We start from the raw sequence: 12595 nt of genomic DNA, 5'->3' as shown, positions 1-12595 counted from the left end.
TTAATTGTTCTGTCCTCTGTGGGCTTATATCCATTGGTTAATATTACATCATAGAATCCAGTCAATTACTAGCTAATGCTTTCTGCTTGTTTTGTTTTTTTTTGTTTTTTTTTGTTTTTTTTTTTAATTAACCTCTGTTAGGCTTAGTTTCCCTGCTTACACAAAGCATGACAGTCAAAGAACCCATCTTGGAAGCTTATGAGTATAAAAGCAAATAATTTGCCTGTGGTGGTTTGAATGACAACGGTCCCATAGGTTCATATGTGTGAATACTTGGTCCCCAGTATATGAAACGGTTTGGGAAGGATTAGGAGGTGTTACCTTGTTGGAGGAGGTCTTGTCATCCCCAGCTTGCTCTCCTGTGTTGTGATGCTGTCTCAAGATGTAAGCGCTCAGTTACTGCTGCAGAGCTGTGCCTACCTGTGTGCTGCAATGCTCCCTGCCTTGGTGGTCACAGCCTCTAACCCTCTGGAATTATGAGTCCCAAATTAAACACTTACTTTTGTAAGTTGCCTTGGTTATGGTGTTTATTTTTCATGGCAATAGAAAAGTAACTAAGACAGAATGCAAGATACTTGACTGCATATCACAAGGTAAGAATCTGTAAGACGTTACACTGTGCTGTTCTACTTCATTTTGTTTTGTTGTAGGTTCATCTTTGGTGCCTGTGAATTTCCCAGCTATGGATACTTGGCCAGATTTACAATACCAGACATATGTTTTTCCTCCTATAGAATGTGCCTCATTACCCTCATAACATTTGTGCCATGATTGAATCCATGAGCATATCTCACCATGCATGTCATTATTGTAGCTCACAGGGTTCACAGCAGGGTAAGGCTGCTGATGACTCTCCTCCCCAAGCAGCCTGCCTAGTACCTTCTGGTACTGTGAAAGCTAGCCAGCAGAGAAGAAGCTTCCTAGTCATGTACTCAAACTTTTAAAAATATTTTCTCCTGCTATAGGACTGCTTTGTAGGAGGGTGGGCACGATGATCTGTAATTTATATTTCTAGGTTTTGCCAAGTGCTCAGCCCAGAATGGAAGCCTGTGATCTCATGCATGTTGCTTAGCTCCTCCATCCCCCAAAGGAGGGCCCCACATAAGGCTGAGATAGAGCTTAAAAGTATAAAAGTGATTGACATAGAAAATCCTTAATGGGTGCTATCCTCTGTTTTGTTTTTTAATTAAGATTTAGAGATGCAAAGGCTGCATTTAGGACACAGCCAGACACTTTAACATCTCTGGTCTCTTTCTTTTATGATGAGACTATGGCAAGTCACTACTGCCTGTGCTGCTGGCTCATTGACCCTAGAGGCCCTCTGTGTATCAGGCCATGAGAGTCCCGGTGGCCTTATCACACTGGTGGTTGGCAGAGCTGATTCTTGCAGCTGTGGAAAAGCCAGGCTCTCAGGGAGACCTGCTGAGTCGCCCTGCCAGGCTTCTTGGACAAAAGATGAGCACTTGCCCTGAGTCAATTCTGTTCACCCTGGCTGGCCATGTGTTTGAAGGCTCAGGACGCGGTGATTTCAGAGTACATGAGGCACCTTCCTGTAGATATCAGTGATCAGGGTTGATGTCGGATAGCTGACACTAAAGCGTGACTGCCAGTGCACCCAGTAACCTTCATTACAAATAGAACCCACAGGTCCTAGGGCATCAGAGGTGAAGGGGAGAAATAAAAGAGCATTAATTTAATTTGAGATAGAGACAAAAATCAAGTACTTTTTCTGGAAGAATCCAGGAACTCAACTTGGCTATTCCTCTGCTGATTCAGGCGTAAGGGAAAACAATCTATGCTTGTCCCTCCCCCTCATCACCTCCCATTCACTTCTGAACTCGCTGATGTCTTTTTCTAGTATCTGATGGGATGGTTTGGCAGAAGCTGCCTTTCAAGAAAAAAAAAGAAAAAGATTAAGAAATCATTACTGGGAAATATATATAAGTCTTGCTTTGCTTGAAAAGGCAGTTAACCAGACTACAGCATGCCTTATGCTTAGTGGCCATCCGTTACCTTACTAATTCAGAAAAAGGGAAATATGAAGTTCTATGTCTTTCACATAATTCATGTATGTTATATGTCAATCATTACTTGTGGCTTTGTCTGTGTACTTATCTTTTTCTATCTTTATTCATTCATTATTCATGACTAGAATGTACTGTCTGCAAATGTCAACACATGAAGGGTCAACCCTTCAGCCTTTTTCTAAAAAACCTTAGCTTATCTAAAAGTTTTGGTTATGCATATATGGGGAAGGGGCAGGAGATTTTTTTTAGGAAAATTTTGCATAAATTACCAGGCAGGAAAAAAAAACATAAGAGAATTTATACTAGACAGAATAATCAACTAGTGGTATAGAAGGCTGTCAGCTTTGTGTTCCTTGATGTTTGAACCCACTGCAGAATATACCAGTCACAGCTAGGTGGTGTTGCCTCATGGGAGACATGCAAGCCAAAGGATGGAGAGTCTGGATAAAACTCAGTAGCTTGTGGTAATTGTATTCTCAGGCATTGAGTAAGATAAGCCTGGCACAAAAGAGTTCAGTCTGTATAATGTCATTTGCACGTCATTGTGGGGGAAAGTACAAGTACAAAAAGTCAGTTATTGAGACTAGAGCTGTGGGAGAGAGCCGACACAATGGGACACGGGTAACTTTCTCGGGAGGTTGAGGCTGTCTCATATTTTGACTGTATCTTTACACACCTGTGTTTGTTGATAAGATCCCTTCAAACCTCATACCAAAAAAGGCTGTTTCTATCCCTAAATGGCCCCAACTGTACAATTTGAAAGGAGTATTCTGAGTTTAATTATTTGACCAATATTACCAATGCAGGGAAGAGCCTCAGTTTGCCTCAGGTGACTTGACCCTTACCACTTACAGACTGAGATTCACTTACCTGATAGGGAAATTTCCTTCTTGTGGCTGACTTAATTTCACTCCTAAGTAACCTCACCCAGTCTAATCCATTGCATGCAAAAGGTATACTGTGTTGAACTGACTTCTGTATTTACATGTAGTTCTCCTTGCAATTATTATTTTATTTGAAAACAGAGTCGTGTCTATTCTAGTCAAGATCTACTCACTGGCTATGTGACTGTGAACCCCAGTGTCTGTGAAATATAGATCTACTCCTCACTGGCTATGTGACTGTGAACCCCAGTGTCTGTGAAATACAGAGAACCCTAATAATAGTAGAATGTTGTGAGAATAAAAGCCATGTACACGTGAAATTCTCACCCAGGCTCTGGGCTGGGCAGGTCTGTGAGCCATATGACCTGTTTTTGATAAGCAGAAGGATGAGGAACAGAGAGAAGAGGAGGAGGAAGGGGGAGAGGGAGGAGAAAGAAAAGAAAGAGAAAAGCAGAAGCATACGATAGTTAAAATAACGAGCCATTAGCCAAGCATTTCAGGAAGGTTCTCTAAGCATGTTTTCCTTTAGTTTTCGCAGTTCTGATCCTCAGTGCAATTAACAAATATGATAAGTCTTGGTCAGAAAGTGACTTTTAATCCTCTCCCCCCACCCCAAGGCAGGTGCTTCAGAAGCCACTTCCTCTGTTCTCTTTGCTCCAACTTCTGACCTTTTTTTTTTTTTTTTTTTCTGCATTAGCTACACTCCTCCTCACCCCTTAAGGAAAGGGCTTGACCACCTCTGTATCACCCCCGACAGCTCTGCTGCCTGGGAGAGAGCCCTTTGTCCTCTGCCTGCCAAATGGATGTTTCAACCCAATTAGATAATGTTAGAGCTGGATGTAAAATTCAAATAGACTGCAGAGATGCTCTGTTATGTAAGCTATATATGAAAAATCCCACTGATTTCTGTCTAGTTAATTTAACTGTCTGTATTTCAACTCCATAGGATACAACCACTGGAACACCAGCCAAAGGAAGTAGCACAGATAGAAGCTGATTTTCAGTGTGACTGAACTTTTAAAGTTTAATAGCCAATAAACACAAGCACAAAGTGACAGCTGTGTCATTACAAATGTAAACACACCCATCACCTCACCTAGGGGCAATTTTAAGCAATCTTAGAAATGCCTCCTACTCTTGTTGATCCTGGGTCATTCTCACGAAGCCAATCTTTCACTTTGATTTTATTATTTCCTACCTAAAATAGTTAGTTCAAAAGCCAACAGGATGGCTCAGCAGGTAAGGCTGTTTGCCGCCAAGCCGGATGACTCTAGTACAGTCTCCATAACTCACATGGTAGAAGAAAAGGACCATAATAATAATCTCTAATGAAGTAAGCTTTTTAAAATCTCAACAAAGAGAGAGAAAAATAATTTTCATCTAATGCTTTCTGGACAAGAAAATCCAGCTCCGGTAAACATTTTATTTCCGTGAACCATTGCTTTCCCTGGCCTCCTAAGCCCTCGATAGCCTTGAGCCAGTGATCAATCAAGTGGGAGACTGTGGGTATGGGTAATCCTGAGAGGAAGAGCCAACCCCTCCCACACAAGGAGCACACTCCATTCCCTCATGATTCCTTCCCCAAGTCACACAGTGAAGGTCACTTTTGTGTTTTCCTTGTGACTCGGTGCTTTTGATTGCATAGACTTCTGTCAGTTTGCTGTGCCTTTGTTCTCTGATAATGCGATAAGAATAAGGGAAGAATCCGTTTCTACAAGAGTTAGTGCCAGGGGGTGGGTCAGAGCTTGCTTTGGGTGAGCTTCTGAAGTTTCACTGTGTGCCAAGTGAGATGCCCTCTACAAGGTTCACCTTCTGTGGCTCTCTGGACATAGTGCTTCCCTGGTCAACTATCAGTGTGTTGGCATTTTATTCATGTGTATGCTAGTGCACATGTTCACCTGTGTGGGTACCTATGTGTACATTTCTATGGAGGTTTGAGGTCTACTTCAGGCGACAGTCCTAAGTCATAGGGATCTGCTTGCCTCTACCTATAAAACTCTGCAATTATAAGTGGCTACCCCTATGCCACACTTTTCATGTGAGCTAGCTGCGGCATCATGGTTGCAAGGCAAGTGCTATACTCTCTTGCAGTATCTCTTCCAGGCCACCATGTTGACTTTTTTATCTTGATAAAATGCAGTGTTGTGCCTTATCTGCTTTCTTTATCAGTATGACAGAATGCCTGACAGAAGTGACTTAAGGCAGGAAGGCTTTATCTTGGCTCACAGTTTAGAGGGTACAGTCTACCATAGCAGGGAAGGTCTGGGAGAAGAATTCATTACAAAACCCAATGCCTTATTTGAAACAGTGCCATCTTGCTGACATCTCTGTCAGGCAGAATACACAAACAGCTCAAGACAGGAGCAGATCAGTGTATAACCCTCAAAGACCACCCCAGTAGCCTCTTCCTGCCAACGAGGCCACAATTTCTAAAGGTCCCAGAGCTGCCTCTAATTGTACCACAAGCTGAGGACCAACTGTCACAGACACATAAGCCTGTGGGGGACTTTGTACATTTGAGCCATAGCATGAAGTTTGTATCATAAGTGTCCCTTAGCTGAAGCCTGGCACTGCTGGGGGATATAAGAGTCTTTAAGAAGCAGTACTGAAGGAACGTCCTTGATTAAGAGAACAGGACCTCAGCTCCTTTCTCTTTCTCTTTTTCACTTGACCACAGAAGCAGATTTTCTCTGCCATACCCGTCTACCATAATATGCTCAAAAACAACAGGGCAAACAGATTATTAGTTGACACCACAAAACTAAAAACCAAGATAAACCTTTTTTCTCCATAACTTGTTCATCTCAGGCATTTGTTATAGGCAGAGAAATCCTAGTGACACAGAACATGTTGGCATAATTCAACCTTTGCTTGCAGGAAGTTGGCATCGTAATGTGCTAATTGCTTATGATGAGTGGGAAGCTGTAAGGTGAACTGTGTCTATTTTAAGTAAAGTAGGTGGCTTAAATGACGACATTTCAAATAAAATTTCACTTCAGTGGTTCTCTAAATGTTTCCATTGCAGTTGGTAAAGTTGACTAATAAATGGATCATGCTAACTTGATGATGCTTGGAGAGGGAATGAATGGCCACTTTAGAAGTTTATACACATTATCTTCTTCTAAGTGTATATCTGAGCTCCTTAAGGCTTTCATTCTCTTAGAGAAACTGAGAAACTGATAACAACTTATCCACTAACAGGAGAAGTCTGCATTTAGTATTTTCTATTATTTGCTTTTATACCTGTCACGTCAATTTAGCCTCCACATTTATAGTAGTATTAAGCCATCATATAGGTATAACAGTTTAGGTTATACAGTGCTAACTCTCTCTATTTTGTGGTTAAAAATAACAAGCCACCCACATTCCAGTGGAAGACTGCACATCCAAGAATATTTGAGCAGCATGAGTTGGTCTTGTTGGGTTTTGAAAAACAAACAAAAACAAAAACAGAAACAAAAAGAGCATAAAGTTGGGTGGATAGTTGAGAAAATTGCATCTGGGTAAGCAGGGAAAAGGATGGCGAATATGATCAAGACTCTTGAAGAACTAGTGAAAAACATAGTAACAACAGCTTTTAGTTATTGTTTACCTGGTAAAGTATCTGTGGAAATCAGCTTGAAGTGAAAGCAATTTGTTCTCTGGAAATGCCTAGACTTCAGAATTCTGTATATTGTGCTGGTGAAATGATGCAATGGGTAAAGGTGCCAACAAGCCTGATGACTTGAGTTTGATTCCCAGGACCCACGTGGTGGAGGGAGAGAGAACCTGACTCCCACAAGCTGTCCTATCAGTGTGCTGTGAGTGTGTGTGTATGTGTTCTTTCTAGTGGTCTCTGGATCTTTTCAGAGCTTCTCACTAGCCTAGTAATTACTGAGCAAAGTAGCTATTCAGTGGGCCCCAGAAATCTTGGCTTATCTCCCCCCACCCAGGGTTGCAGTTACAATTACACACCACCACTCCTGGATTTTAACAGAGATTCTTGCATGTAACTTAGGTCTCTATGCTTTTAAAGCAAGTGCTGATTGTGTTACTTCATGAGCTCCCAGGTAGACAAAATACTGAATGGCATAATATATGATTAATATGAGTTATGGTAATGATTTATGCACCAAGTATTGTGTAAAAATGTTTATTCCTCCCGGATCAGAATTCTGAATCAAGTAGGTTTTTATCAAGTGAATGCAACTTTACTGGTTACCTAGAGAAAGCCCAAAGTTCTAAGTTATGGTCTACTCAGAGAAGACACAGGTGAAAGTTAGGCATGGAGCACAGGAGAGGCCTGCACATTTGATAATGAAATCACCCATAGTAGGCAAAGCAGATGCATTACCTGGAGAGAAATTTTAATCTGGAAACATGGCTACTCTGGCAAGAAATTTCATCCAAAGACCTAGGTCTGTATGATCCAGCAGAAATACAGACACACCCTTAGTGCACAGCTTTAAGCCCCCCAGCTGGAGTACAGACATTCCTTAAGTACACAAGTTTAATCCCAAACAATGACATCTAACTAAGTGACAGACAAAATTATGAGTCAGAGAAATATTTGACAAAATGAGTCAGAAATAGGATATGCTCAACTCTTAGAGAAACTACTTAGGAGTAGGAGAGAGAGAGAGAGAGAGAGAGAGAGAGAGAGAGAGAGAGAGAGAGAGAGAGAGAGAGAGAGAGTTACAGACAGTACAGAGAGAGGAGTAAACAAAAAAAATTATTATAGGAATAGAGTAGAGTTCCTGGAGTCAGGTTGAGTTCAGTGCAGGAAGTTTGGTGCAGTTCAAAGTGTGGGATTCAGGGCCAGTTTTTCCAAGCAGAACAATTCAGTGAGAAGCTGAGAGAAGCCAGTTTGAATCAGTCAGCTTGGAGAGGAGTTTTGAGCCAGAATGGCTACGTTCACCCAGTCAGCCAGAGTTCAGAAAGAATTAGAAAGGATGAGCTTATTCAGCAGTGAGTCTCAGAAGCTAAAAAACACTCTAGGCCTAGGTTAGCAAATGGAGTCTGGAAGCTGGAGCCTTCAAAGTCCAGGCTTGCAGAAGCTTAGACTGTATAGAGGCTACAAGCTTCCAGACCTAGGCCCAGGGATAGTTAGATAGAAGCACTCTGTGCTCAGCCGAAGCCATGTATGAGTAAAGCTTGGACAGGGCTCTTATCTCACCCCATCATCTGAGGAAATAAAAACAGCATTTACATTTAGCAGTAGCAAAAGAGAGGAAGAGAGTGGCATGGAGCCAGAGCCCAAGAAGATCGCGTGACAAAAAGCGCAGTGGGTCTTCTGTGCATCCTTGTGCTGGAAGCACTCAGAATGCCCCTGTTCTGGAGGTGAGAGAAGTTGGCTTTCGAAATTAAGTCAGTTGTTCAAGACTCTAAAACAAACAAAAGAATGCTAATAATTTTGATCAAGGTCAACTTTTTCCAACTCAAATTCAGGTTTCCTTCAAGCCAAGTTATAACTGCATGGGGAGCCATTGTCTGTGCTTCATTCACTCCTGTGAGTGAAGACGCAACTTTGGCATCTTGTCTGCAGCTTCTCACATTTCACTGAGAGCACAAAACACTGCTCTGACAACTATTATGACTCTTTTTTTTTTTTTTTTTTTTTTTTGGATGCCTTTTCACTGGAAAGGCCCCTCCACGGAAGACCATGCTCTCGGTCTCTTACGTGACACACCCTTTTGCGCATCCGCTCCTCCACCTTTGCTTGCTCTTCTCTCATCCAGGCATCCTCATTATGGTCTGTTCTTCGCCCTTAAGTAGAGTCAGATGGATAACAGCTCTTTCAGTCCACTTGTGCATTTGAGGGTGGGGCCTGAAAGTACCAAAGGATGTCTGCATGGATAGGTTAGACTAGCAGGGCAGACTAGATGTCACAAATGCTCCGTTCTCTCAGGGAAGTAAGACTGAAGCCAAAAAAAAACCTTGTATGAACATGTCCGTATTCATGTCCCAGTATAATTTTATACGGCTTGTCATTTGAAATTAAGATAACTCATGAAACTATTTACTTGTCTGAAAACAGAAAGATGTGAAGCTGTCCCTAGTTTACTGGTTGTGCAGAACCAGGCAGCTAGCTGTTCTTTTCCTGAGTGAATTGTTGGAGCCTCCAAGCCACCTGTTTCCCTGCATTCCAGAATACTGTTCCTAGCTCCTAGCTCCCCAGCTCCCGATAGCCTGTAGAAAAGTCCCACGCACTGTGATCAGAACCTGTCAAATCCCTATCAGAGGATAGTTTGCTTTTGGCTTGATTTGTTTCTTATTGATAAATTCATGTCTTCCCAGAAACATTGCAGCAATTTTCTACTACATCCATTTCTTAATCATACTTAGCACGGAACTAAATTTATTTCTTAGTCATACTTTTACACTGGCTAAATAAACAGTGTGTTCTCATGGCTGTATTTCACACTGTGGGCAAAACAGAGGTATGTAAGCGAAAGCTCTTCCTGTGATTTTGTTTGGTTTTGTCAAATATCTATTACTGCTATTATCATGCAGTTTGAAAAGATGCTCTTGTAAAAATGGTATTTCTGATGTCTGTTGACTGATTTTTGTCACTGTCTCTGTGTCTATGCAGATATGACTGGTAATGGCATCTGCTTCAGTTCTGAGATGCTCAGTGGACTGGGGGTTGAGTGAACCGTATCCCTTCTCATCGTGATACACAGCAGAGAGGCCCTCTACCTGTAAGTATGTTTTATTCAGCTTTCTTTCTGTGGTTATGTATTGACAACTTTCAAAGTATAGTTCTATAATGAAAATCGTCTATAGTGTCACTAGTAAGAAGCAAGACTGAAACTAGTCTCTCAGTTTCAATGCCCTAGAGGATAAAGGCATACCCTCAAATATGCCTGCACTAAATATGAGTAAGTATCGACGGTGTGCTGTGATGGCTGGTCTTGGTTGTCAGTCTGACACACCTAGGGAAATAAAAGCTCAGTTGAGGAATTGCCTCTGCCACACTGGCCTGTAGGCACATCTGTGGACCATTTTCATTATTAAAATGACATCAGAGGGTTCAGCCCATTGTGGGTAGTACCATCCCTAGGCAGGCACACTTACTCTGTCTAAAAAAGCCAGCAATCCAGTAAGCAACATTTCTCCATGGTCTCTCCTGTAGTTTCTGCCTCCAGGTTCCTGCCTTGTCTTGAGAGATTTATGTGTTACATGAATCCTTTCCTTCCTCAAGTTGCTTTTGTCATAACAACAGAGCCTCAAACTAGGAAATTTAGCTCAATGTTAATTTAGCTCAATGTTAATTTAGCTCAATGCTCATTGAGTTGGGAAATCTCAACGTCTTTTGGTTCTTTAACACCTTACTATAACTACAACTGAGGTAAGTCTACGCTTTAGCTAGTTGAACGTTTTGGAGCAGTTCTGTTCATGTGCTTCCATTTACACACATCATATTGATGACTGGTAGATGGTATCTATGGTATTGTGAGAGGGAAGTTGTACTCTGAGGACCGTAATTGTAGTTTTTGCTTCATTTATCATTCAATTAATCTGCTATTCTCCAAGCTTCAGGTTTCTCTGAAAAAAAAAAAAAGAGTATCATAAAATAATAATTTCCCCTTCGCCTAAATTCCTAAGACTAGTAAGTGAAGGCTTTCGTGGGACGTGCCCCTTGGGCTAGTATGCAGATATAAGTGAGTATATACCATTTGAGTCTTTCTGCTTCTGGGTTAACCCACTCATTATGAACATTTCTAGCTCAATCCATTTATCCACAAATTTCGGGAATTCCTTGTTTTTAATAGCTGAGTAGTATTCCATAGTGTATATGTACCACAGTTTCTTTATCCATTCTTCTACTGAGGGACACTTAGGCTGTTTCCATGTTCTGGCTATTATGAATAAGGCTGCTATGAACATGGTTGCTATGAACATGGTTGAACAAATTTTCTTATTGTGTGCTGGAGCATGAGCATATACAGGGGGAGGTAATCCCCCTCAGGAACAGTCATAGGGGAGGGGAATAATGGGAAAATGGGAGGGAGGGAAGAATGGGAGGATATAAGGGATGGGATAAACATTGAGATGTAACAAGAATAAATTAATAAAAAAATTAAATTAAAAAAATTCCTAAGACTACTCTGACAGTCCAATGAAGGGATAAATGTGAAATTTTGATCTAGCAGAGAGTCTCGAGTGTTAGGGGCTAGAGACGTTGCTTGGTTAGCCACATACTTACTTACCGTGAGCAAGGCCATGGTGCTATTCGCAGCACTACCCACACCGTGCATCAGGGGACACAGGGGAAATCCTGGCACCATGGAGAGAGAAGCAGAAGAGTCATGAATTCAAAGTCGCCCTAAGCCACATAATGACCTCAGGAGCAGCTGAGGCTACATGAAATTCTATCTCAAAAGAGGAGGAGAAGGAGAAGGAGGAGGAGGAGGAAACTGAACAACAAAATGAACTTTATCTGTTGCCAAGTTATAAGCAGAGGAAGGAAAATAGTTGTACCACCATGTTTTTTTTCTTTTATTATAATGTATTCACATCATATCCCTATTGTAATCCCCTCACTCTTATCTTCCTGTTCCCACTCTCCCTCAGATTCTTAATGGAGCCTCACATTTTGTCTGTTAACAACATAAAAGATACATTTTTTTAAAGGCACAATTTACGCTCCATACTGATTTCATCAAATGCATCAAAATATGAATTTGCTTTTCAATGTCAAGAAAATTCTGGGAAACAAACACTCCAAAGAGCAAAGATTTAGTTTTATCAATGTTTATTTATTTATTTTAGGTTGTAATCTACTTACATCATTTTTCCTTACCCGTCTTCCCTCCAGGCCCTCCCTGTACCCCTTGCCTCTTTAAAATTCATTACCTTTTCTTCTTTAATTGTTGTTACATATGTGTGCTCCTAAATATATAAATCCTGTTCAGTCTGTATAATGTTACTTGTGTTATGTGATTTTAGAGATGACCATTTGACTGAAAGTCTCAGAGGTCATTTGGCCCAGTTGCTGTGGGTCTGTGGTGAATCACAATGTCATTCTGTGGCTACTGAGAAAGCACCTACCTCTCTGTGCCCTGGTGTCATGTGTGTGTATGTGTGTGTGTGTGTGTGTGTGTGTGTGTGTGTGTGTGTGTGTGTGTGTGTGTGATGGCACTAGTAATAAAACATGTTAGCTTATCACACAGCATGGATTGCTGAAGTCAATATGAACAGGCTTGCAGCTTATGGGTCCCCTTGGAGAGTGCTCAGTGCTTTTGTGGGGGAGCAGGCCCTGTGACCAGAAAGCTCTGGCCATTCACTGACTGACTGGAACCTAGAATGGTCACTGAGCTTTCTGACATCTCCGCTTCTGAGCTTTTGTTAGGATGTCTCAAGTGGACTCTCTTTTCTCCTGGAATTAGTCTTGGTGATACAAACCATTTCTACCAGTCTTAAATATTGAATATTCTTTTTAAAAGACAGCAAGTAATTCAAATCAAGTTACAAATTGCAAGCATGCCTTGAGTATGTCCTCCAGGATAAGGATAAAACCGATCCAGGCGTGGTGGTGTAGGCCTGGAACACCACCCCTCCCACAGCTGAGGCAGGACTTCCAGGTCAGCCTGGATTGCATAGGTGCTGCCAGGGTAGCCAGGGGCATACACTAAACCTGTCTCAGAAGGCTGATAGACAGTCTCCCGAGAACCGCCAGGGGTAAAGGCACCTATGGACAAA

General features: G+C 41.6%; 1 protein-coding gene across 1 annotated transcript in view; it reads left to right on the top strand.

Annotated features, from left to right (window-relative positions):
* The window catches only part of LOC127193659 (uncharacterized), a 186018-nt gene extending 176427 nt beyond the window's left edge, over positions 1–9591 (top strand). Inside the window, exon 3 of the mRNA XM_051150883.1 lies at positions 9483–9591. Coding sequence (XP_051006840.1) covers positions 9483–9544 — 62 coding nt within the window. The 3' untranslated portion in view covers positions 9545–9591. The remainder of the gene's footprint in view (positions 1–9482) is intronic.
* Positions 9592–12595: the final 3004 nt, after the last annotated feature.

Source organism: Acomys russatus, chromosome 9 (genome assembly GCF_903995435.1).
Source record: "Acomys russatus chromosome 9, mAcoRus1.1, whole genome shotgun sequence".
Lineage (NCBI taxonomy): Eukaryota > Metazoa > Chordata > Mammalia > Rodentia > Muridae > Acomys > Acomys russatus.
Note: the sequence above shows the minus strand (reverse complement) of the source record. Positions and strands in the feature narration are given on the sequence as shown.